General features: G+C 49.9%; 1 protein-coding gene across 1 annotated transcript in view; it reads right to left on the bottom strand.

Annotated features, from left to right (window-relative positions):
- Positions 1-23,419, bottom strand: part of Rhpn2 (rhophilin Rho GTPase binding protein 2) — a 57,608-nt gene extending 34,189 nt beyond the window's left edge. Inside the window, exons 1-2 of the mRNA XM_021641994.2 lie at positions 23,269-23,419; positions 3,650-3,765 (exon numbers count right to left, since the gene is read on the bottom strand). Coding sequence (XP_021497669.1) covers positions 3,650-3,765; positions 23,269-23,337 — 185 coding nt within the window. The 5' untranslated portion in view covers positions 23,338-23,419. The remainder of the gene's footprint in view (positions 1-3,649; positions 3,766-23,268) is intronic.
- Between the last annotated feature and the right edge of the window lie 3,207 nt (positions 23,420-26,626).

Genomic DNA, 26,626 nt, shown 5'->3' with positions numbered 1-26,626 from the left:
TATGGAAGCTAGAATCTTCCAGGACTAGGTCTAGGTTAGTAGACAGAGGCAGTAAGCTTTCAAGATGACAATTAAATCAGGTGAATAAAAGGTACTTTAAATTGGAGCAGTGGCGGCAACATTAGGAGGCGAGGCCTGGTTAGAGGAAAGTCTCTAGGTGCATGCTTTTGAAAGATGTTATCCTGTCCCCGCCTCTGTCCTGTCAATCACACTCTATGGCCCAGCTGCCATAAAGGCACAGGCACCTGACCCAGGCTAATTCTTCCTTTCCTTTGGCCCAGAATCAACGCATCCAGCTGACCTCAGACTGAAATTCCAACAAGCTAGCAAAATCCAGCCTCTTTCGATGTTTTTTTGTTTTGTTTTGTTTTTTTTTCAAGATAGGGTTTCTCTGTGTAGCCCTGGCCATCCAGGAACTCCCTCTGTAGACCAGGCTGGCCTCAAACTCAGATCCACCTGCCTCTGTCTCCCGAGCACTGGGATTAAAGGCATGCACCTCCATCGCCAGCTAAATCCAGCCTCTTTGAAGTAGTTTTTTTGTTGTTGTTATGGTTGTTGTTTTTTGTTTTTGTTTTCAGGTATCTATCACAGCAATGTTAAAATTAAATGGTAATTTCACATTCTAATCCACGTGCCCCTATTCCTTTTTATGTGGTACACAGAGCTCTATGATTGGACATTAGCTCTTTATTTCTGGTTTAGGGTCGTTTCATTTTCTTCTAAACCTTTTCGTAAAACTGTCCCTCTGAGAACAGACTCCACGCTGACTCCAAGTCTCTCGAGTGCCTCAGAGGCCATGTTGGGAAAACTTAACCACTACCCCCAGAGCTGTTCCCACATCCCAACTCTGCCAGGGGTTCAAGTGTGTATGTGTGTGGGAGGCGTTCGCCTCGCTGTACCCTATACAGACCCTTGGCCAAAGGATCCAGACCAGTCCCCAGTGCGGGAAGAAGGCAGGTACAGGTTCAGGCATCAGTTGAAGACCAAGGAGACTCCAGAACCCACTGCATAGCCATGCTCAAGACCCGAGGAGCTGGCCACAACAGCAGTCATTAACTGACTACAGCCTAGGACCCCAGATGGCTGACCCTCGGCCTGACTGTCACAAAGTGACTTGTTCGCTTGGCTGTCGGTGTGCTGCTTTTTCACCCCTTAACTGGTTGCCAATATTTAAAAATACAGCAATCCTAAGATTTTAAAACCCTAGCATGATGGCCCAGGCATAAAACCCAGGATCTGGAGAGGCAGAGGCAAGAGAATCTTGAGTTCCAGGCCAGCCAGGGATACAAGGTGAGACAAAGACAAAGACAAAAAACAGGACTGAGCTGGCAAGAGTGCTTGCCCATCCATGAAACCTGGGTGTGGCAGGGAACACCTGTAACCCCAGTACCGGGGAGGCAGAGTCAGGAGGACCCTCACAACGTCAAGACCCAGCCTGGGCTACCCAGTGATTTTCAGGCCAGCCAAGGCTACACCGTGAGACCTTATCTTAAAAAAAGAAAGGAGAAAGGAGAAAAAATAAGAAAAAAAATTGCCTGTGTGCTGTAATAGCGCTAAGGAGACTGAGACAGGGCAGTCTCCCAAGTCCCAGGCCAGCCTGGGCTCTATGCTGGTACTCGCCGCATTCCCCACAGCTCCCATCATGGAGCACTGCCTGCAGCCCATTCACTCCCCAGCTTGGACACGGACACACAGAGGCCTCAGAGTGAGGCTGCACTCCCGGTTGAGCCTAACTAGCAGTGTAGGAAGGCAACCTGAAGGCCTAACCAGAATGGTTCAACAGCCTATTCTTTAACGAAAAAAACTAGTCAGTTAGAACCGAACAACCTGGTAACTTGCTCTCATCTCTCTGTCTCGGAAATACAATCTGGTTTCTGCCTCACCTTTCTCCAGGGAGGGAAAGAAAATGGGAGGCGGGACACTGCCAGCGCCCAGGCGGGAGCGATGTTTCAAAGAACCCGCTATCTCCCAGCAAGCTCCAGGAAGCTCACCGATTCTTGGCTGATGTGGAGCAGGCAAGGGGAGGACCTTCAAGGGACATGAAACCGCTCCAAGCACAGCCCAGCCTCGGCCAAGTCTGTACAGCGAATGGCTGGGACCCTCATTTCCAAGCCCGCGCTTCTGGGGACGTTTCCCCAAATGCCCGCTTGCCCGTGTCGTAACTGTTCTAGCATCATCTCGAAATCTCGGCGGGACATCTGGCAATCTGAGGGCAGGACGGCCGTGCCCAAAGTATGACAGTAATTACCTGTTGCTAGTAGCGGCAGCCGGGGACATCCGTGGGCCCAGAGCGAGGCTTGGCCCGATGCCCTCGATTTCAGGAAGCTTTGCTGTCAGTCGGGTCCGATTAATAAATACCTAGTGCTTCCTCTGACAACAGTCTCTAAACCGGGGTGCTTTAAACTTAGCCGTCTCTAGGAGAATCATTTACCGCCCTGTCCTACCAGCTGCCACCCTCCACCAACCGGCCTGGGCCTCAGAGAACCTGTAGCTGGTGCTGTTAAGCAGCCCTCGTCTCTGCCGTGAGAGCTCCCCAACAGGGCTGGCCAGGTGCTCAGCAGGGAAAGGCGCTTGCTGCCAACCTGACAATTCAACCGCCAGGATTTCGCATGGCAGAAGGGGGGAACTGTCTGAGCAAAGTTATACTCTGCGCATGGGCACACTCACGCTAGCTAGCATGCACGCACGCATGCTCACACACAAGGACAAAGCGGTAAAAGCGGAGAGTTGGGAGTTCAAGGTCATCCTTGACTATTTAGCAGGCTTTAAGTCAGCCTGGGCTGGATGAGACCCCCCGCCTCATAAAACCAAAGGACTACCCCGGGAGGTCCTGAAAGCACTTTGCCACACGATCCTAACGACTTGGGTTCGCTGCGTAACTCCCAGCGCCAGAAACGAGACCCTGCCTCAACAAGGTGGAAGGCGAGAGCCACCAGCCCAAGGCTGTCTGCTGAGGGAAGAGACTGCACGGGTAGCAGCTGGCACACTGCACTTAAGGGCGTGGGGAGGGTTGGCAGCTGTCTAGACGCCTGCACAGCTTCCCCGGGCTCTGCCTTGATAGGTAACTATTTTATCCCCATGGCAGGCAGGGCAGTGCGAACAATACAACGGCTCTGCCTCTCTCATTAACTCTCCTTTGTTTGTTTGTTTGTTTTTCTTCCCTAGACAGGGTTTTGCTGCTTTGCCCAGGTGTCTCAGACTCCAGGGTTCAAGCAATCCTCCTGCCTCAGCCCTTTAAGTCGCTGGAATCACAGGTCCATGCCAGCGAGTCCTGTTTATGACTCCTCTCACTAGAAAGGTAGACGCTAGGGATGTAAATGCCACGTTCTTTCCTTTCGGCCCTCCCCGCCCTCATCCAGGCCGCACACGCATTCACCAGGCACCGACTCTCCCTGCCAGGCACAACTCTGGGCAGCGGGGAAGGGAGTCGTGCCCAGAAACAAATGCTAAGACAGTAACTGGACTTCTGAACAACGTGGCTACCACTGGGGGCTGGACATGTGCTTAGCAGCTAAGAGCACTGGCTGCTCTTGCAGAGGACCCAAGCAAGATACCAGGCGAGGATGTTGGCTCTGCCTGTCCATCAAACAGACAGGCCCTCAGGAGAGCCAGGACTCCTGGCCGAGGCAACAAGGACAGAGGTACCCACTTGAGAAGGTTTTCGGCTCCTGTCCGCATCCGCACAGCCTTGAGGATCTGCTGGTTCAAGGCAGCCCTTTGATTCTGCAACTTGCTCCGGCCAGTTTGTGCAAGGGGATTACAACCCTGAGTGGGAAAGAAGAGACACCCCTTCAGAGATCGGTTACACCAAAAATGATGACATTCTGTAGAACAGGGAAAAATATGCTTAAGCAACCCCTAATATCTCACCAACATGACTGCCCAAACATGAGCTGAACAAGGACATCAATGGACAGGCCAAAGTGGACAGGGGAAAGCCGGGGAGGTCTCAACTCCACACAAAGATGTAATGGAAGTTTTGGGTTCTTTGTAAACTCAGTTATGTTATGTAAATATGTTTTTGTTCAATCCCAAGTGAGGCATTTTAGTTGGGGCTTTAGTTTGTCCAAAGCTGATAACTGCCTCCTGCGGGGCGTGGTCTTTGCCAGCTGGCAACCGTTTGGCATGGAGAGGGGTGTGGTCTAGGGCTCTGAGGATACACATGTAAGAGCCCAGAAAGAGAAGGTGTGGCATGTGGCAGGTGCTTTTAGCTCCCTGGCTAGTGTCTGGGAGCCCAGCTCTTAGAAGGACTGGTGAAGTTGGTGCTCTGTGCTCAGGCAGAGAGGGTGTGTATGTACATATATATATTTTTAATTATATAAAATGGTATAAATATATATGATATGTTATAATAATATATACTGCTATGTATTATTATATAATACATATATATATATATACACATATACATATACACGCACCAGTAACATATGAACTGAAAAGGTTATATTTTGGAATATAAATGTGTGTACATATACATACATGCTTGCAATAACAATTAGTGGAAAAGTAGCCAGGAATTTGAAGGAGAGTGGAGGGAGCGTAAAGGACAGTTTGGAGGAAAGAAAGGGAAGGGAGAAATGTGGCAGTTGTAATCTCAAAAACTGTTTTTTTTTTTGTTTTTTTTTTAATGACAGTGTAGGAAATAAGAGAACTCATAAAATATAAACATAAAAATCATAATAACACAGCCCCCAAACAGACACTGGGAGCTGGTGTCTTCTGCCCCAGTCTCATCTCTGCCACTAGGACAGTGGCACAAACCACCCTCTTCCCCAGTATTAAAATGCACCAACGTAACGGGGCACAGTGGCACACACCTGTAATCTCAGCACTCGGGGAGGCAAAGGCAGGTAGATGTCTGTGAGTTCAAGACCGGCCTGGTCTACAAAGCGAGTCCAGGACAGCCAGGGCTACACAGAAAAACCCTGTTCTGAAAAAAATGGAAAAGGAAAAAAAAAAAAAAAAGCACCAACTTTGGTTGGCTGGTTTGTAGATGTGTTTTTGTAGCATCTCAAACCAACACCCCGAGAGCTCATTCCGAAGATCCCCACTGTCCAGCACAGGCCACATCTCCAGAATCCAGGACAGAGAAAGCAGTGATGGTGAACCAGTCGGAGCACAGCGCACAGACCTCACCAGTCCCTCTAATAGCTTGGCTACGGGACCCCAGCCAGGGCCAGTCCAGCCCACCGCAAGCTGCTCTAAAAACAGCCTGTGGCACTCACAGCTTGCTGCACTTTCTCACTGTCCTCTCAGGGATTTCCCCTTCGGGGCAGGAGAGATGGAGGTTAAAAGCTTGTGCTGCTGCTGCTACAGGGGAGCTGAGTTCATGTCCCAGCACCCCCACATGACACAACTTCCCAGCCGCCTCTCAACTCCAGCTCCAGGGGATTCAACACCCTCATCTGGCTTTGACAGACACCTGCCCTCATGTGCACGTACCGCCACATATGGCCACACCCGTTCACAGACTTAAAAAATAATTTTTTAAAAAATAAGTAAATAACCCCCCCCCCTTAGGGGCTGGAGAGATGGCTCAGGGGTGAAGAGCACTGGGCTGTTCTTCCAAAGGTCCCAAGTTCAATTCCTAGCAACCACATGGTAGCTCATAACCATCTACAATGAGATCTGGTGCCCTCTTCTGGCATGTTGGCACACATGCAGGAAGAATGATGTATAAATAATAAATAAATAAACAAATCTTTAAAAAAAAATCCCCCTTAGAATACAGTGTTCTCGCAAGGAGGTGGTGGCGTGCTCCTGTAATCCCAGCACTCATGGAGGCAGGAGGATCTCTGGGAGTTCGAGGCCAGCCCCAGCTACAGAGCAAGACCCTCTCTCAAACAAACAAACAAACAAACAAATAGAATATAAAGGCAAAGACGCCGGTGAGCTGGCTCACTGGATAAAGCCACCTCCTGCCCAGCCTAAGGACCTGAGTTCAAACCCTTGGACCCACGTGATGGAAGGCGAGTACCAGCCTCTGCCAGTTGAGCTCTGACCTCCACGGCCACACCACGGCACACAGACAACACCATAATAATAACCACACCACCTCTGATCTCCACAGGCACACCATAGCTCGCACACAACACCAAAATAACAACAACAAATGTTCAAAAAACTGTACAAAAATCCAAAACAAGATTGCCTATTTTTATGAAAGACTTATAACTTCCCTATAGTTGGATTATCAGATTATTTCTTAGTCTCCAATTTTAAAAACATGGGTTGAGCCAGGCATGGCGGTGCATGCCATTAACCCCAGCGCTCCAGGCAGGGCAGGCAGATTCCCCATGATTTGGAAGACAAGCTGGTCTATAGAATGAGACCGTGTCTCAACAACAACAACAAAATCACTTATCAGTGCTGGAAATCCAAGCTGGGCGGGATCTGTGTGTGTGCAAGGCAGGTGCCCTCCTAAAGTCTTTTACAAGTCTTGAGTGTTTTCTCTAAGGTGTATGTCTAGGGCAGTCAGTCTAGACCCGCGTTAACGCTACCCCAGAGCCAGCCAACTACCCCCCAGGAAAGAAGAGCGCACAGATTTACCCTTGTGGTCACCCTTCTGCTCACCGTCACTGGACTACGTCTCCGTTTCCCTTTCCTTCCTTTATGTAGAGACACACACTGTAGCACTCACCCATTCAGGAGAAAGAAAGAGATGGGACGTTGGAATGCACTATCAGAGGAGAGCCTGTCGTTCGCCACAGGACAGACACGACAAACACACGAAGAGAAGCACTGCAAGAACTCAGGTATATGGAGAACCCCACAGCCACACACAGAGATAAGTGAAGTCAACCATGGTGGAGCTGGAAAATGAAACAATTTGGAGAGTGCTCAGTCGTGTATCAAGAGTCTAAAAAGATGCCAGTGTGCAGGGCAGAATTCAGGAGGCAGAGGCAGGAGGACCTCTTGCCTTTGAGGACAGTCTACATAATGAGTTCCAAGACAGCTAGAGCTACAAAGTGAGACCCTGTCTTGAAAAAGCCAAAAGATATAACACAGAGACAGGGAAGATTTACACTGTATCTGAGATTCCCGAGAAATGAGATTTTAGTTGCTCTTAACCACATGCACACACACACACACACACACACACACACACACACACACAAAACAACAACAACAAAAACAAAAACAAAACCCAGTAACTGTACAGGTACATTCGTGTAAATAGTTCCCTCTCTGATACTATCCAGTCACAGAGCTGAAAGACTTCATTGTTTTTGAAGTCTACAGTTGACCTTTTGACCAGTCATGGCTGAACACACCTGTAATCTCAGCACAGCTGAGGCAGGAGGGTCAAGAGTTCCAGAACCTAGTGTCAGTGAAAACCTGTGGCAAAACAGAAAAAAACGTCACCACCTAACCATTTAAAACACCCAGGACCTGGAGTCAGCCCTCAGAAGGGAACACATGCTCAGCTGGTTCAGTCCCCAGCTGAGTAAATAAAAGAGCAGTCAGTGTTTTTCATTTGCTTTTTAAACATCTTCCCGGCAGTCACATATTTCTGATTTTGGAGCATTTTAGCATTCCCTTAAGAAACTGAGCATCCATTAGCACCCATTCCTCATCCCCGAGCTTTGCTAGCTGTCTTTGGTCTGTACAGACTTGCTCATTGTGGATATTTCGCATAAATGGGACTATTCGGTATGGGGGGGAGGGGGGCGCGCTCACCCATGTGTACATACGGGCACTAGTCCTTCAAGCACTTTGCCAACTAGCTTTCTCTTCTCCCTCCCCTACCACATCCTTGTTTCATTGTTGTTTGAAAGGGTATTAATTATCGCATTAATCTGTGGTCCCCCTGCCTCAGCTCCCTACGTTCTGGATTTACAGCCCAGGGCCCCACACCTGCCTGGCATATTGTTTTCAGAGTTCACCCAGATCACAGCCTGAACCAATTTACTCTTTCATCCTTACATAAGCACACAACATTTGTTCTGTTTAACCATTCACCAGTCGCTGGACACTCTCTCTCTCACACACACTCTCTGTGTATGTGTATGTGTGTGTGTGTGTGTGTGTGTGTGTGTGTGTGTGTGTGTGCGCGCGCGCGCGTGTGTACGGGGCTGTGATGGCTCCCACCTTTAATCCCAGCATTCAGGAGGCTGAGGCAGTCCAATCTCTGAGTTGTAGGCTAACCTACAGAGTGAGTTTCAGGACAGCCAGGTCTACACAGTGAAAGCCTGTCTCGAAAAAGAAACAACAACAAAGCCCCTAAAATAACATTTTCTATTTAAGTTGTTCTTTAAATAGCCATTGCTGATTTTTTTTTATATATCTACCTAGGGGTTATGTGGTTAACGCTATGTCAACCGTGTGAGAAACTATCAGATAATTTGTCAAAGCCATTACACTATTTTATATTCCCATTATCAAGTATTCTACAACCAAGACACGGCCCAGCCCTTCTCTGGTAAATCAGGTACTGAACTGCAGCCCCAGACCTACTGTGGTGGTGTTTGTTTGTTTGTTTGTTTGCTTGGCAGCCATCTGTCTTAGGTTTCTCTTGCTGTGATAAAAGACCATGCCCAAAAGCCAACGTGGGAAAAAAAAGTTTTATTTCATCCTGTAACTCTCTGGTCACAATCCATCATCACTCTCTTCGCCATGGTGGGAACTACAGCGGAAGCCAGCGGCATCCTCAATCATTAATCAAGCAACACCCCGCTGACTGGCCTGCAAGTCAGTCTGATGGTGGCATTTTCTGTTCCCAGATACGTCTAGGTTTGTGCCAAACTGACATCAAACCAGCCAGCATACCATCCCGGTGTGTGCGTGGTGTATCACCGTGACTCAACTGTTTCTTTGGCGTGGCTTAGGGAGATGACTCAACAACGGAGGGCCTTCCTAGCATGTGCCAGGCCTGAGTCCCATTCTAGTGCTGCACACCTCCGCTACAGAAAATCAAATCAAATCATGCTAGGCACTGCAGAGACTATCGCTGGAGGCCTCAGGCCCTGACTAAGTCAGTGAGAATTCTCATCCCATGTCATCTTCCCTAGGTGGCCCTCAATGTGGAAATCCGGTCCAGAAAACCTTGAGTCTTTTTTTCATGGGCTTGTAGCTGTTTCTACATTTTTTTTTTCTGGGAAGTTATTGACTGAAAACCTTCGCCCATTTTGAAACTGGGTTGGTTATCTTATTTGTTGGGTTTCAACACATTGTTTTCAATGTGTTTCTCGTTTAGTTTTAAGACAGGCTCTCTCTATGCAGCCCAGGTCAGCTTCTAATTTACATCCCTCTTCTCGTCTCAGCCTCCTGGGCATTAAAAGGTGTCAACACTCCAGAGGCAGAGGCAGGGGGAATCTTAGTTCAGGGCCAGCCTAGCGTACAAAAAGAGTTCCAAGACAGCTGGGGCTACACAGACAAACCCTGTCAAAAAAAAAAAAAAAAGAAAGAAAAAGATTATAGGTGTACATCATCATACCTAGCTTCCAAAAGTACTATTTATTATTGTTAGTGGGGGAGGGGGGTGTCACATGATGCGAATGCAAAGGTCAGAGGACAACTTGGGGAGTCAGTTCTCTCTTTCTTCCTGGGACTCAATCTTAGGTTGTCAACAATCAGTTTTATTTGCTGAGCCTTCTGACCTACCCCTAAGGCATTATTTTTCACCTTTGAAAAACCAGAAACTCAGCCTCACAGGACTCGGGCCTTATTATTGGGTAAACATTTTTTTCATGCGCTGATCACTTAGATTTTCGTATCCGTGTCTGCCTGCGATTTCCTGAGGTATTTGTTATTTTCCTTTTTCATTTCAAGGTGCTGGCAATTGAACGGACTAAGCAAGTGCTCTACAACCAGCCCCTCCTAGGGTCTCTGCGTTATCGCGTACCAGGCTTCGGATCGGCAAACAGTTTCCTTTAAACCTCACGGCCCTCTCCCTAGCTGGGACGGGCGGGGTCTGAGTGAGGACCACATTCCTTGGTGAGGCTTATCTGTGGGGCCAGTGGCGACTCCCTGGGAGTGTTCTGGTAGACAGTGTTCTCAGGGTAACTCAGGAACCTCACACCTAACAACCTCACACCTAACAACCTCACACCTAACAATCCTTCCTGTCCTACACACACACACACACACACACACACACACACACAGACCCACACCCCGGCACCCACAGTCTGGACCCCTGGGAGGGAGAGGCAAATTATCTACAGCCCAACCTGCTCAGGGGCCCCAGAATGTGGCCTTTGGACTAGAGAGAAGTGAGTTACCTTCCTTCTCTGGGAGTGTCTCATTCTCTCTTCCCAGAGGGAACTACCACCCCTCCAGCACAAAGATTCCACCCTCCCACCCCACTCAGGTTTCAGTTCCATAATGATGCTTTTCCCCGTATTCAAGTTGCTGGCGTGGTGGTGCTGGAGAGACGGCTCAGAGGTTAAGAACACTCCTCTAGGGGACCCAGGTTCAACGCCCAGCACCCACATGGCAGCTCCCAACTGTCTGCAACTCCAGTTCCAGGGGATCCAACAGCCTCAAAGGGACATACAATGCAGGCAAAACACCAATGCACATAAAATAAAAGTAAATAAAATTTAAAATAAATCAAATTGCTCATATCACATGGTGGTACACACAGCTGCCTTTTTATCCCCCCTGTGGATTGCTGTACAGCCTACCTGTATGTCTGTGTAAGGGTGTCGGATTCCCTGGGAGTGGAGTTACAGGCAGCTGTGAGCTGCCATGCGGGTGCTGGGAATTGAACCCAGGTCCTTTGGAAGAGCAGTCGGTGCTCTTTACTGTTGAGTCATCTCTCCATCCCTATAGCTACCTTCTAAATTGCAAAGATATTAAAAATCTGAGTTGGAGTGGATCTTAAAGCAAGTTTTTTTTTTAATTCATTCATTCATTTATTTATTTATTCCTGACTTTTAAACTTGAAATGAGGGATCTGTTTTCAGCACTTAAGAGTCTAAAAGACACAAGGTTTCGGTGTTCAAGGCCAGCCTGTGCTACACAGTGAGTTTGAAGTCAGCCTTTACTAGACAGGGAGACCATGACAAAAAAAAAAGGGGGGGTGAGATCAGGTCTGAGTTGGTGAGGGGCGTTCTGAGCCTAGCATGAGTGAAGCCCCGTGTGCACACACCTGCAGTCCCAACGCTCTGAAGGGGAGGGCGAGATGATCAGAATTTCTGGGGCAGCCTGGGCTACATGGGACCCTTTCAAGGGGCACAGAATGTCTTTCTCATACACCCCAAACTGTTAAGACATCTTCAGTTTTGCTTATCTTCATTTCCCATGTGCAAATGTCTGCTTATGTATATGCATAAACGTGCAGTGCCTGTGAAGGACAGAAGAGGGGTCAGCTCCCCTGGAGCTGGAGTCACACGCAGCCATGGGTGCCGGGAACTGAACCCAGGTCTGCTGCAAGAGCAGCAAGTGCTCCTTGCTGCTAAGCCTTTCTCCAGCCAAGGAAAATGTGTTTACTGGGAAGGAGGGGAGGGGGCTGAAAATCCGTCTTGCCTCGGAAGGCCCCGACGTGCCAACGCTATCGCATTTAAGGACGCTTTATGAAGAACTGTTTTGTTTTGTTTTGTTTCGTTTTTGTCCTGTTCCCATCCCTCAACCAACTTCTGGAGCCTCTGCTTTAAGCAGCCTGCAAACGTAGGGTCCAGTTTCTAGATAAGGCACAGGAATGCAGGGGATTGAACTGGATGAGTCACTGGACTCAAACCTCCGCTGACAGGTAGGAATGCTGGGCGCCGCTGCAGCTGACGAAAACCACCCATTTGGCTGCCTGTGGAGTTCCCTGACAGGTAAATGTAGGCAAGACCCCCCCTCCGACCCGCAAAAAAGAAGCCTGGACTCACAAAGGGCTGAGCCACCCAGGAACCCCTACTGCATGTGGGTGAGTCCTTTCCCTGGTTTAGAAACCCACCACTCATTTCTCATTCCTTTGTGTGTGTGCATATGTACATGTGTGTGTGCATGTGTGTTTTGGTGGCTGTGATGGGATCTGAGGCACTACCCCTGAGGAACAACTCTGGCCCTCTGGTCTTGTCTGATAGTGAATCTCTGGACAAATGGCTTCCAACCAGCTCACTGCCCCTTCCACGTCACCAGAGGGCCAGCTTTCTCACCAGCTTGGCCTAGAACTCAGACGCAGCTGGGTTCACCTGTCTTGTTGCTCATGAAGAGTCCCCACTCTCTCAGAACCCTGCCTACGGTGAGCTCCAGGCCGGAGGTGCCAGCCTGTAACCCCAGCACTTGGAAGGCCAAGGGAAGAGGACAGAGCCAGCCTGTGCTACCTCAGAGGGCTTCCTTTAAAAGACAAAGTTAAAATAAGCCACAAAGAGACCTTCAAAGAAGCGAGTGTCCTACACAAGTGCATTTAGTTCCCTCAAAAATTAGATTTGGACATTTCAGTCACTCTTCTTCCCACCCCCACCCCAAGACAGGGTTTCTCTGTGCAGCCTTGGCTGTCCTGGACTTGCTTTGTAGACCAGGCTGGCCTCAAACTTACAGAGATCTGTCTGCCTCTGCCTCCCTGAGAGCTGGGATTACCGGCTTGTGCCACTGCAACCGGCAACTGGCTCGGTTAGTCTTAAAACATGTAGGGCGTCCCAGAGAAATGGCTCAGTGGTTAAGAGGGCTTGCTGCTCTTGCTGAAGACACACCTTTAGTTCCAGCACACACTCACATGTACACACACACTCAGACATGTACACACACACACACACACACACACACAGTTGAAAGTAAAAATAAGCCTTAAGTAGCCAGATGTGGTGGTGCACGCCTGTGATTCCAGCACTAAGAGAGGTAGAGGCAGGCGGATCTCTGTGAGTTTGAGGACAGCCAGGGCTACACAGAGAAACCCTGTCTCAAAAACAAACAAACAAAAGCAAGCCTTAAAATTTTTGAAAGGGTGGCCAGATAGCTAGCTCCCCCAAAAAAAAGCAAGTTCAGAGAGAATGTTCATCAGACAGTGTTCGTTGCTAGCTTTAGGGCCATTTCCCAGGTGTCGGCCACCTGCACGGATGCTGGTACGGTACCCGGGGCCCAACAACGGGAAAGCAGAGAGGACAGTGGGCAGCTGGAGCCCCCTTTCCCCCTCGGCCCCCCAAACAGTGGTGGGGCGCAGGCTGGAATGGAGCCTCAGCCCGGTCCTTCCTGCCCCTTTCAGATAAGCTGGGAGGTGGTGTGACAGCAGAGCTGTGGAGGGGCTCAGGCAGCCTACTTGCCAACCCTGTGACCTCTGGGCTTCACCTCACACTGTATAGGGGAGCGCCCCCCTCCTCAGAACCTGGGCTGCTCAGGGATATACATCCCTGCTCTCCCACCAGCTTCCCAGGAGGAAGAACATCAGACTCATGCCTGGGTGGTTGGAAATCAAGTCCCTGGAACGAAGATTGGATCAGGGAAAAGGTACAGGAGCCGGGGATGCCAATCAGAGCTCATCAACAAGCGGCCCTTGCTGAGTGTGGCGTGTGCACCTACAATCCTAATCACTTCAGAAGCAGGAGGATCCCTGTGTGTCACACACTGAAACCATACCTCAAAAGGGGGCGAGGGGACTAAGACGCTGTAGGAGAGAGTCTCCCTAGAAATGAAACCTACAAAGAAAGAGGAAGCCTTGGCTGCCCTGGAACTCACTTGGTAGACCAGGCTGGCCTAGAACTCACAGAGAATGCTAAGCTTAACCCTATCAGGCATGCACCACCACTGCCCTGCAACCAGAAGAAAACTTTAGGGACAGCATTTGTACCCCAGATCGAGCCAGACCTGAAGCCATTGCTCTGTAACCTCTCAGTTACAGTTTGTTACCTTCTTTGCCTATGCTATTTTTTTAACTGAAGTTTAATTTCCACATTAGTGAGCATTCAAATCTTAAAGGCAGAGTTCAATGCATCTGGACAACAGACATACAATCACCATTCCACCCAAAATCTTAAAAATTTCCATCCATGATCCCAGGCCATCAACACTGTGCTTTGTTTTGTTGTTGTTTTGTTTCTCTGTGTAACCTTGGCTAACCTGGACTTGCTTTGTACACCAGGCTGTCTTTGAATTTAAGAGATCCACCTGCCTCTGCCTCTGCCTCTGCCTCCAGAGTGCCGGGATTAGCTGAGATTAAAGGTCTGTGACACCATGCCCAGCTCAATACAGGGCTTTCTTTTAAAATGTTTTTATTAAATTTTATTTTATGTGTGCGGGCACTCTCAATCATGCAAATGAGCATATATATAGTCACATATATACATACACATATGTGAGTGTACACATGTCATAGCACTTGTGTAGAGGGCAGAGGGACATCATTTCTCCTTTCATCCTGTGGATTCTGGAGATTAAACACAGGTCACTAGATTTGGCAGCCTTTAAGAGATGAGCCATCTCACAGGCCTGACTCTTTTTCTTACCACCTGACATTTTCTGTGCGTTCTCAAACTCCATAAATGGGATAGACACGTACATTTAGTTTGCCCAACAACACGTCTTGAGATTTGTCCATGATGCTGCGCTCACCAACATCTGCTCCTTCCTTCCTGCCGAGTAAAATTCCACCTCGGGATGCCAAGCATGATGGTGCACGCTGGCGCCCCAGCTCTCAGGAGGTTGAGGCAAGAGCGAGGCAGGGCTACAGAGGAAGCCCGGTCTGAAGATAGATAGGTAGATAGGTAGATAGGTAGATAGATAGATACATATGTACCTACATACGTTCATACATAGACAGACAGACAGACATTGTAGAGCTATCCCGTGGTGTGTTCATTTTTTCTGATGACTCACAAGGTTGTTCACCTGTAAAACACTATTTTAAAGTACTGCCTGGGGAAAACACTGGAGGTATTTCATCTGGAAGGCATGAGTGACTCCAGAAAAAGCTTGTACATATAAAAGTTTTGGTAATTTCAGGGCAATGCGCAAGTTCGAGATGTAGCAGCCAAGACTGACAGACAGGGTGGGCCTGGAAGAGCCAGAGACCCCAGAGAGACACAGGGCACGCGTGTTTCTCCAGCAAGGATATTTTTCTCTGCCTTCCCTGCTTCTTCCTGCTTGCATAATCCCTTACTCAACCACTAAAATCTGGAAAACAAGAATTGTTTGTTTCTGGTTTTGCCAGAGCTGTCAGCCAGAAAGTACGGAAATAGCAAACTGGCCTCTGCAATCTACACACAGCTCATTTCGCTTCTCGCCACGCTGGAGACTGGATGGTAGGGAGCCTAGATTTCCATCCCTAAAATAAACAAAGGAACAAATAAATGGTGCCGGCCCGTGATCTCCCTGTTTGGGAGAGTAAGACCAGAATATCTTAGGTCTGAGGCCAAGCTGAGCCACACTGCAAGACCTGGGCTCAAAAAAACAAATCAAAACCAACAAAAGAAAAAAAAAACCAATGAGACAATAACACAAAATGAAAACAGGGATTTGACTTTATAAGTAGCCCTCCTGTGGGGCTGGAGACGTGGCTCATTGGTTAAGAGTCCTGGTTGCTCTTCTACAGAACCAGGGTTTGATTCCGAGCACCCACAGAGAGTCTGGAGAGACGGCTCAGTGGCTACGAGCACCAACTGCTCTTCCAGAGGTCCTGAGCTCAATTCCCAGCAACAACATGGTGGCTCACAACCATCTAAATGGGATCTGATGCCCTCTTCTGGCGTGCAGGTGTATATGCAGATAGAGCCCTCATATACATAAAATAAAAATAAATAAATCTCAAAAAAAATAAAAGACTATTAACTACAAGCTCCTGCCAGCGAGATCCAAAAACCCACATCAGCATCTACTGTATGTCCATCACACCATCATCAAAATGTCCACAAATGAACTGTAGTTTTCGGAAACACCCCATGGCCACTTATTCTAACCAATACGGCAATCACACCACAGGAACAGTCCTTAGAACAGTTTGGCTGTGGGGTGGGGACAGGGGGTGGGTTTAGGGGATATTACGACCTTGAACTTGTGAGCTGCTGTGATTGCCTTCTCTATGACAACTTATGGTACCGTAAAATGCAAACAGCAACGGAGAAAAGCAAAGCCCCTCTCAGGCTGTTTGGGTCCCTGTGTTCTCTTTTATAAGCAGGTGGAAACCTGGGAGCTTTCCAAAGCCTTAGGGGCCACATGGGCTCCCAGCTCTCCCTGAGGAAGCTGGAACTCACAGGGTTCGCCACCTCCTCTCCTTCCCTGGCGCACCGCAGACAGCCCACGCTGCCCACGCTGCGGTCCTGTGGCTGGCAGGCACCTGAGCGCCCTCTGTTCTTTGTAGCCACTTCCAATGCAGCCTTTGTGTCCAGGGACGTCACACCTGAGCCACAGGAGGAAGTGTTGATCCAGCGAAAGCTGATGCCCAGCAGCATCAGGTGGTGCCTTGGCAACTGGCCAAACAGCCCCAGGAAACAAGGGACATTTACAGTGGGGTGGCTCATCACACCGGCTCTCCTCTGAGTCACTTGAAAACTCTCCTTCTGCCAGGGGACTCCTCCTGGCCACAATCCCACTGCCAGGCCCTCTGCACTGTGCGAGCGCACCTGCAAGCTGGGACCCTCGTGAAGGCCATGGTCAGCCTGCATCCAGCCTGGCCTTTAGATCCATAGTAAGAGTGGGAGGGGGCCTTGGTTGCCAAGGGCTTGCATCTTCTGTATTTCATTTGTTTTATAGCGCTGGGGACCAGACCCAGGACTTTGTCCTTGCAAGCCCTCTAGCACTGAGCTAGTGAGAAACAGGTTCGGCAAACGGTAGACACCACTTCTCTTTCCTCTCTCCTCCCTCACCTGGGAAAAGACAACGGCTCCAAGGGCCTGGACAATACCATTAACCTATAAGACTGGAGCTGCTATCCCCTGTGACTGGTAAAGCCAACCCGGGGGCAAGAGGATTCGAAGTTCAAAGACTACCTGAGATACAGAGTGGAGAGGCCAGCCCTCACCTCAAAATAAAAAGTGAACAGGACAGAGGTGTAGCTCAGTGGTAAAGTGCTTGCCTCCAACACCAGAGCCCCAAGTTCAGTCCTCCGGCATCAACATCAACACAATGAAACAAGAATTCCCCCTATGCCCCTCCTCTGAAATTAGATCCCCTAATGCACAGAAAAAAGAGGAGTCTGGGCTTCAAAAGAAAAAAAGTCCAGCATGGTGGGTCATTCCTTTAATCTCTGAGTTCGAGGCCAGCCTGGTCTACATAGTGACCTCCAGGCTGGTCACAACTACATAGTAAGACCCTGTCTCAGTTTTGAAAAGAAGAGGAGGAGGAGGAGGAAGAAGAAGAGGAAAGAGGAGGAGGAGGAAGAGGAGGAGGAGGAGGAAGAGGAGGAGGAGAAGAAGAAGAAGAAGAAGAAGAAGAAGAAGAAGAAGAAGAAGAAGAAGGAATGAAGGAAGATGAAGGATTATTCCTCCTTCCTTTCCAGTTGGGGCTTCCAGGAAGCTCAGAGAGTAAACAAGGGCCATAAACCAGGACACAGTGGACCTTGGGGCCCTGTCCAGCCAGCAGGTTTAGAGAACAAACAATCAACTGCTCCTACAGCTCTTGAGTAAAAACAATGGACACTGTTCCCTGGGGAAGAAGAGGCGGAGAGATAACAGGGGACAGAGCCCCACTGTCCACAAGCACCAGGCACACAGGCCTGACACCTCCCACTTGGAGCCATTCTAAAGTCCCGGGGAAAGGTTTGCTGTATTTTCCTTTTTGTTTTTCTCCCAGCTGAAAGAGGTTTTCTGGGGGATTTTAGGATTACAGCCCCTGGGGGCGGGGGGGGGAGGCCCCAGAGAAGGGGTCTGTTATCAGCCACAGAAATTCACGTGGCTCTGCAATTAACAGCAGGTCTAAACACACTTTCTTTGAAGCATTTTTGACCGGAGAATTAAACATCTGGAGGGAGGGGGCAGCAATTTGATCTCATCCTTTTAAGACAGAAAGAAAAAAAATTAGTATATAAATAAAAACAGAAACAGTACAAAAAGTTTAGTATATAAACAAAACAGAAAAGGGAATCTCCTGTGATCTTATAAGATCACATTTTTTTAATGTACGTATCATAAAATTCAGTGAGAAGGAAAAAAAAAGCCCAGTGAGAAGCCAGAGAAAGAGAAAACATGACACCGAGACGGCCGGAAAGTTCTGTGTCTTTTAAGATATGCCTCCAGTTGTCCTCCAGACCAAAGGGACAGAGATGTCCTGTCCTGGGGTTCTGTGTACAGCCAGGTTCCACTCAATCCCGAAGAGCCCCTGGTGCACCAGAGAATCCCCTCCCTGTTACCTTACATGCTTTAAATCCACAACCAACTTGCATAAGGATTTGTGAGCAATTAGGTTCCCATTTGTGTGCAGGTCACACACAACAGAGCTGACCACAGCCCCCTGTCAAGCTCCGCCTAAACTTTGCAGACAGAGGCTCAGCTCCCAGCCCTGCTCAGCAACACAGGAAATGAGGCCTGTCTTAAACAGCAGGGCCCAGGGACTGGAGCTGTCACTGAGGTGGAGAGCTTGCTGACTCTGCTCTAGGCTTATGTCCCAGGGGTCAGGGGGGCGTTCAGGGAATCAGGCTCTAACTGTCTGTCCCTGAGCTAGGATGAGCCACTGGCAACAGCTGTAGCTGTCCATAGTCAACAGGACGGCATTTGAAAGACAAGACAAGAGGAAGTGATGACAAAGAACTGATAAGCAATTAAGTTTGTCTTGGGCAGATAAGGATCTAATCCCCATCCCACAAGTACATGGGTGGAGAACTGTGACCTGAGGGTGGTTGTATAAGGTCCTGATTACATTTCCAGTTCTGAGGTGCCCATTCCCTTCCCCTTGGTTGGCTCACCCTCCCAATACTTCCAAACCTCACACCTCCCTCCCATCAGCCAGCTTATCCTTTTCCTGAATCTCAAAGCACCCCCACACCTGACCTCTTCACTCTCCCCTTTCTTTCAGATTGGCTTTAGAGACAGGGTTTTGGCAAGTTAGTCCAAGCTGGCCTGGAACTCACCCCGGACCGGGCAGGTCTGCTTCCCGATTGCTGGAATTTCAGGTGTGCGCTATCACATCTCCCCGCACTTTTGTTTGGTTTTGTCTGGTTAGCAACTAATCAAGGTTTATCTTAGAAAGCAAAGCTAAATCCACCCTTTTAGAAGGAGGGGCCTCGGGGCAACAAGTTTGCTTTGTGTTCTTTCTCTTCATTCTCAGCTTTTAAAGTGCTTCAGGAGGCTGAGATAGAGTACTAACCAGGCAGGAGCAAGCCCTGGGGGCTGTATATAGAAAAACAAAACTTTAAGAAGACTCTAACAGGGTAAGGAAGTCCATACCTGTAAACCAAGTACCTGGGAGGGAAAGACAATAGAGAATTCAAACTCTTTATCCAAAAAAAAAAAAAGAAAGAAAGACAGACAAAAATAGAGTATATGTGAGGTGTATAAGAGACTCCAAATTTCATCCCCAGCACCATAAAAAAATCTTTCTAAAAATAAGCATTCAAGGGAGGCTGCAGTGATGGCTCAGTGGTCAAGAGCACTGGTTGTTCTTCCAGAGGACCTGGCTTTAATTCCCAGCACCCACATGGCAACTGTCTGTAACTCCAGTTCCAGGGGATCTGGCACCTTCACCCAGATATACATGCAGATAAAATACTAATGCACATAAAACAAAATTAATTAATTGAAAAAAAAACATTCAGACTGGGTGGTGGTGGTCCAGGCCTTTAATCCCAGCACTAGGGAGGCAGAGGCAGGTTGATCTCTGTGAGTTCGAGGCCAGCTTGTTCTACGGAGCAAGTTCCAGGACAGCCAGGGCTGTATTACACAAAGAAACCATGTCTTGGAACACACACACACACACACACACACACACACAGCATCCTATCTTCTTCACTTATCTCCCTGCAGCATCCTCTCCAGCAACCAGGCACACTGGTCTTTGTTCCCACCTCCCAATCACTTCCTTTCTGCTATTAAGGATAATCTAGACCTCTCCAGCACTCTTCAGGCTCGTCAGCCTCTTCTGTCAACTTCCTCCATGCTGCCAGCCTCCTGGCCTTCTTGATCTATCTTCTCCCTATTCCTTCCCTTAATCCAGGTGTTTCTGTCCCGGCCTTCTTTACTCAGTATCCACGATGTCTATCACGGGTGACTCCCCAAATGGCATCGCCAGTCCTCAGCTGGCAGTTTAGGGCCCAACCCATCGTCTCGGCCTCCCCACTGGCCTCCCCGCCATCCCAGCTTTCAGTCTGGATGCACGGTCTGAGTTAGGAGTAGAAGCCGTGGTGAGCCTGAGTATGCTGACACAAGGCTTTTTTAATCTATATTTTCAAAGTGCAGAGGATGGATCATATGTGTGTTAGGCAAGTGCTCTACCCGCTGAGCTACATCCCCACCCAGAAATGGGACTGCACACTGACCAAAGCCATCAGTGGCCTGGACAAGAGCAGGGAAGAGAAAGACATTGGGACCACAGTGGCTTAAGCAGTGGTTCTCACCCTGTGAATCCTGGGTATCTGGCATTTACATTACAATGCATAACCACAGCGAAATCACAGTTGTGAAGTGGCAACGAAAATGTTTTACGGTCGGGGTCGGGGGTCACCACAGCATGAGGAACCGTATCAAAGGGTCTCAGCATCATTGGGGAGGTTTGAGAACCACAGATCTAAACGAGCACAACTCCTTCTTGCCCAGTTTCACTCTGCTTCTCCACCACTCACTGCTAACCACTCAGGTAGCCAACATGATTTTCCTAGTACAAATCCCACATGACTGAACCTGCTCAAAATGTTTCCACAGACTTCCAGCGTTCCCTAGTTCCTTAGGAAACACGTAATCTGAAACTGCCGGCTTCCCAAATGCACCTCTACTCCCTGAGGGTCCTCTGCCTTTCCCGGGCTGTTCCCTTCGCCTCCAGTGCTCCTCCCCAATCTTCTTCCATGGTCTAACATCCACCTTTCGTTCATCATTACACCAAACTGTCTCAGGTGACAGATTAGGGAAAACAAAAAGTTGCTCCAAAACTTTTTATTTGCCTCACACAAAGGACAGTACTCTTCAGACTGCTACGACTTAGGCACAACGCAATCATCCTGACAGCTGTTTTGCTTTTAGAAAGATGCTTCTCATTGTAAGACAGTGATTCATCATTGTCTGTGTCGGAGAAACTGCACCTAAGAGGGTAGCGACAATTTTGGAATTTCGGTTTCCTTAAAAAACACAGAAAATATTACAAGTGTTTTTTGTCTTAATCCCAGGCGTGGGGATGTGGGGCGGCTTCGGGCTGTCTGCAGCAGCTGACTGACTATGATACTAGCAGAGGCATGGTCCTACCGGCTGCAGGTAGTTTCTGCTCTGAGCTTGTGTGACATGTGGAATTCTGGGAACTTTTCAGAGGGCACACAAATGCTAGGGCCTCGGGAGGTGGTGCTTGGTGTTTTTTTTTTTTTTTTTTTTTTTTTTTTTGGTCGTTCAAGGGGGTTGATTGAAGATTACTAGTAGTTGTGCTCAAAGAAGAAACAAAAGGCAAGATCTCTCTCCCTTCCCCCATCTTTCTTTCTCTCCTCTGTAGAAATAGGGGGTGAAAGGAGGGGGGAATAATGGGTGGAAAAAAGAAGAGCCCAGAGTAGCAAAGACTGGCTACATCGAGAGATGGGTGGGCGGTTAAAAGTGCTTTCTGCAGAGGTTCGGTTCCTAGCACCCTCGTCAAGTGGATTCTCACAAGGACCTGAGTCCTCTCCTAGGGTAATCACTGCTAGGGTGCCTTGGAGTCAAGATGCAGGCGTGTGCGCTGGAACACTTAAGCCTTTAAAAAGACATCCAGGCTCCAATCCTTTCTCTTTCTCTTCCCCACCCATGTCCCCAATGCCCCCCCCCCCACACCTTCTCTCTCTCTCTCTCTCTCTCTCTCAGCCCTGATAGGGTACCACAGGAGAAGCTGTTCTGAAAGGCTTGATAACCTCCCAGGTACGCTTCATCCTGACTACCTGCCCCCCCCTTCGCCCCCCACGAAGCTGTCACAGGCCCACCAAACAATCTAGCAAGAACTGAAGTTGCAGAAAGAGGCAGCAACTTGCTGAAGGCTGTAAAGCAATTTCGTGGGGGTGGCAGTCAGGCCCTAGGGGCCTTAGGCTGGACATCTTGAGATTCCCAGGCCAACCAACCTCCTGCAATTCTGGTCTGTGATCCTCTGGCCCAAATGCCACACATAATTAGAAGTTATAATCCTGTAATTCCATGATGACATCTTTCAACTTAACTATACTTTAAAACTTTTTTTTTTAATGCCAAAAGGAACTTTAAAAATTGCCCACTGTCCCCACTTGTCTCCAGATTCCCCTCCTGTTCAACTTCTTAACGAGTAAGCAAAAAAAAAAAAAAACTCTTTAAGACGGCAATGTCCCGCGGGAGAAGGAAGCTGCCAAGCCCATTTAACGAAGTAGCATTGAACAATTAAGAATTGATTGCTCTGTGGGAAGCAGTTTCACTTCCCTATTCATGATCACTCACTGTGCCTTCGATCGTATCAGTTAGAAAAATATCCACGACGATCTCTCAATCCACCAGGTGATTCTTGGCCAAACTCCAAAGGCTATTTTTAGACTCACTAGGGACCAGAAAGGAAGGTGAGCCTGTCACCGTGATTCGCACCTGCAAAGCGTCTTTGTAAGCCAGTCCCAGCGCTGCTGTGGGCGCCTGCTGGGGTCGCTCTTGAGGAACTGAGCTCCAGGGCGAAAGGCAATCGGGTAAGTTGCCGAGGAGCGCCAGGACATGCCAAACTCGGAGAGCCCAGTCTCGCCCACTCGGTCTCTCGGACAACCAAATACAGAAGGGGTGAGACTCCCGATTCTCTGGCTCTCTGGGGCGACGCGAGGACAAATGAGCAAGGCGCGCCCGAGGTTCCCCTCACGGCAGTTACCCTCCCTTAAACCTACCGGGAAGCCTTGGGAGGCGAAAGAGCAAAAACTCGCCCTCCGCCTGCACCATGGGGAAGCGCTCCGGTCGCAGCGCGAAGAGACCAAGCTCGCCAGCGTGGCCAGCGGCAGGTCCTCTCCCCACCGGCGCGAGAGGGTTGGCAGGGCCACCCGGATCACCCCTCCAGGTTCCCACCTGCGCGCGCCCCGCCCGTGCACCTGCGCGCCCCGGCTCGGCTGCCATCTGCTCCGGGCGCCCAGCCCCGCGCCGTCCTTCCCCGCCGCGCGGCCCGCACCGTTCCCGCGCGCCCCCTCCTTTCCCCTTCCCCTCCCCCTCCGGTCCAGGCCGACCCCGGCCGCGAGCCCCATCAAGCGTGCTCCGCAGCTTGTGCGGACACAGAGAGGACGGGGGGGGGGGGGTCTGCGGACTCGCCGCCCACCTTCCGAAAGTAGTCGTCTCGCTCTTTCTCCAGCGGCTGGGGACTCGCGGGGAGCAGCGCGTCGGTCATGCTGGCGGCGAGGGAGCCGACGGTGAACTGAGGTGCAGCGGCTACCAGGAGCCCCAGAAGGAGCCCGGTCCCGCCCCGCGCCGCCCCGCCCCGCTGGCCTCCCCGCCCCGCTGCAGCCCCGCCCCAGCCCTAGAGCGCCAGATATCTGGAGTTCCGCCCCTCCCGGCAAGGCCCGGCCGTAGGCGGGTCCCAGGAACTCCGCTCCGCCACCTAAGCCCCGCCCTCAGCCCCGCCAGAGGCCAATCCCGAGCCCTGGAGTTCTGGCCCCGGGCTTTTGCAGCCGTCCGGCGCCCCTGCAGTGAGGGTGAGCCACGCCCCATCTCGTCCAGGCCCCGCCCTCTCTCCGCCTTCCAGTCTTGCGGGAGGCCGAAACCCGTCTCTCTGGAGCCCCGCCCTCCGCGAGCCCCGCCCTCCGCACGCGTGGTCCTCCTCCAGCCTCGCCCCCGCGCGCCTAGGCCACGCCCCGAGCATCCACGCCGCTGTTTGGAGCCTGCCGGCGGCGTGCTCCAGGATGGCGCGCCGGCGCGCCGCTTGCCTGCTGAGCCTCCGATTTTAATCCGCGCGCGGTTAGCAGCTCTACCTTGTGAGTGCCGAGGTGGTGCAGCGGATGCGAGAGGGGTTTCAGCGACCGTAGCGAAACCCAAACTGGCATTTGCCCCCTTTCTCTAAAGGAGCCCGGGGGAGCAGTGGCTGCAGAGAGTGCGCGGGTGATTCACGGTCGCTTTCCCACCCAGGGGACTCGGACGCACGGGGAGAATCCAGGACCGCTGTTCGGCAGCTTTGGGCTCTGACCGGGAGGTCAGGAAAGCTGCTTGCAGGAGGGGAGACTGCCAAGCCACGCGCTTGGGTCGGCCACAGCCGTAGTGGGTGGCGCAAGTCACCGAGAGAGGGGGACTGGGTCTGGGTATTGGTGGCACAGGGGGCTACGATCCGGCTGCAGAAGCCTAGAGGTCCCAGCCCGAAGAGCCGCGTCGCCCCTCGCCGTCACCACCGAGGAACACCTGTCTGCTGCCTTTGGCGGTGGGTGGGTCAGGTAAAGACACCGTCAGCTTTCCAAACTAACCAGCCTTATTCCGTGCCCTTTAAAAAGTGTGTTAAGGGTGGCTGGAGAGCTGGGTCTGCGGATAGAGCGGCTGCCGCTCAACCTGACTACCTGGGCTCCATCCCCGGGTCGTTTTACAGTCGGTGCTTAAAATAAACAAACAACGGCGGCAGCTTAGCATAGGTTAATAAATAACAATTTTAAACCCGCCTAGCCCGGAGGAAAGGGCTAAGAAAGATCCTGTCGGAGGACGCCAAGGTGCTCACACCTGTGAGCCCAAGTGCCTTTCAGGAAGCCGAAACAGCAGTGTTGTTGAGTTCGAGGCTAGCCTGATGTCTTAGTTCGCTTTGCATTGCTGTGATTTAAAACCTGATGGATAGAACTTGGCGGGCGGGGGTGGGGGTGGGGAGGGTTTATTTGATTTATACCTTACAATCCATCACTGAGGAAAAGCGGCTCAGGAACTCAAGGCAGGAAATGAAGCAGAGGCTGTGAAAAAGCACAAATTACTGTCTTGCTCCCCACGGCTTGCACAGCCTGCTTTGTTGTTGTTGTTGTTGTTTTCTTTTTTAATTATTATTACTTTATGCTTATGATTATTTTCCTGCATATATGCCTGTGTACCATACGCATGTGCCCATGGAGGTCACATACCTGTGCCAGATCCCCTGGGACTGTAGTTACAGATGGCTTGAGCTACCCTGTGGGTGCTGGGAATTGAACCTAGGACCTCTGGAAGAGCAGCCTGAGCTCGCTCAATCACTGAGACACCTCTCAGGCCCGAAGCCTGCCCTTTTTTTTTTTTTTTTTTTTTTAAACAACTCTAGACCACCAGGGTAGGATTAGGACCACCCACAGTGGGCTGGGCCCTCCCACACTGGTCATTAATTAAGAAACCACCCCCAAAACCTGTCTACTGACCAATCTTAAGGAGGTATTTTCTCAGTTAGATTCCCTCCTCCAGAATGACTCTACCTAGTATAAGACTGACAAAAAAATCAACCCACCACACTTGAGCTCAGTGGAAAGACCCTGTGTCCATATTCCAGTAAAGAAAGGACAGAAGATTAGAAGATAAAGAATGAAAAGAAGAAATCTTACAGAGTCCTAACCAGCTGGACTCTGGGGCAGGTGCTTTGGAAAGGGCTAATTAAAAAACTTTCCTTCCTTCCTAAGTCAATCTAGTATCAAGGTGATTTTTGGGACATGCACTGCTTCATGCACTGTCCTGGAAATGTGCTGGCCTGGGGCCGAGGGTTAAAAGCAGCCACTTTGGTTCAGGCTCTTAGAGCAGTGGGTCAAAACATTACCACGTTAATTCTCATAAACTTAGCAATACTATAACCTCAGCTCTAACCAGAAGTTAAACAGATACCGGGCTTCAGTCCCGGAACGCTTCTGCACATAACCAGACTTAAAGGATCTTCATTCCTGAGGGGGACAGACCTGGTCAGAAGACAGAAGTGGCCAAGGACACCCTCCCCGTTAGTGCCTCCCGCACCCCAGGCTTGCAGACTCCTCTCTTCCCTGTCATGCTTAATGCCATCTCCTATTAGACTGAAGTTCAAGTTGCCTTTTTTTTTTTAAATACTGACATACTGTGTAGCCCCAGGATAGCTAGGATGACAGGTGCCCACCGCCAAGCCTAGCTCGGATCGCCTTCGCAGATTGTTGCCCATACAAACCAACTCATACTGGTGTTGACTTAGTAGTCTTCTTAAAGATTTCTATTTACTTGTATGTATGTGTGTGTGCTCAGTCCCCGGAACTGGAGTTACAGATGATTGTGAGCCACTCTTTCTGAGTGCTGGAAACCAAGTCTCCTCTGCAAGAACAGCAAGTAGTGACCGCTGATCCGTCCTTCCAGGCCCTTTATAGTCTTTTAGAGAGATACTCGGACCATCTTTGTTTGAGACAGGTTCTCATTCTATAGTTCAGGCTGTCCTGAAACTCCCTGGGTAAGGCCATGAGGCCTACTGTCTCAGCCTCCCAAGTGCTAGAATTACAGTCACCAGGACTGACTCAGTTTTTATTTTTAAAGGCAATTACGTCATCCCCGTAAGAGGAAACCCAATTGTACTTTGCCCCATAAAGAGAGACTTGTAAAAAGTAAATGCAATAAAAACCAAAGTCTATTATTTAATCTTCTCTGACATCACCCTCCTCTCCTGCTGCCTCAGTTTGTTAAGGAAGAAGTATCTGGGGATGTAGCTCAGTGGTAGAATGTTTGCATACGTGAGGTGCCCT

This window comes from Meriones unguiculatus, chromosome 14 (assembly GCF_030254825.1).
Source record: "Meriones unguiculatus strain TT.TT164.6M chromosome 14, Bangor_MerUng_6.1, whole genome shotgun sequence".
In the NCBI taxonomy this organism is placed as follows: Eukaryota; Metazoa; Chordata; class Mammalia; order Rodentia; family Muridae; genus Meriones; species Meriones unguiculatus.
The sequence above is the reverse complement of the archived record's forward strand: the minus strand, read 5'-3'. Positions and strand labels throughout refer to the sequence as shown.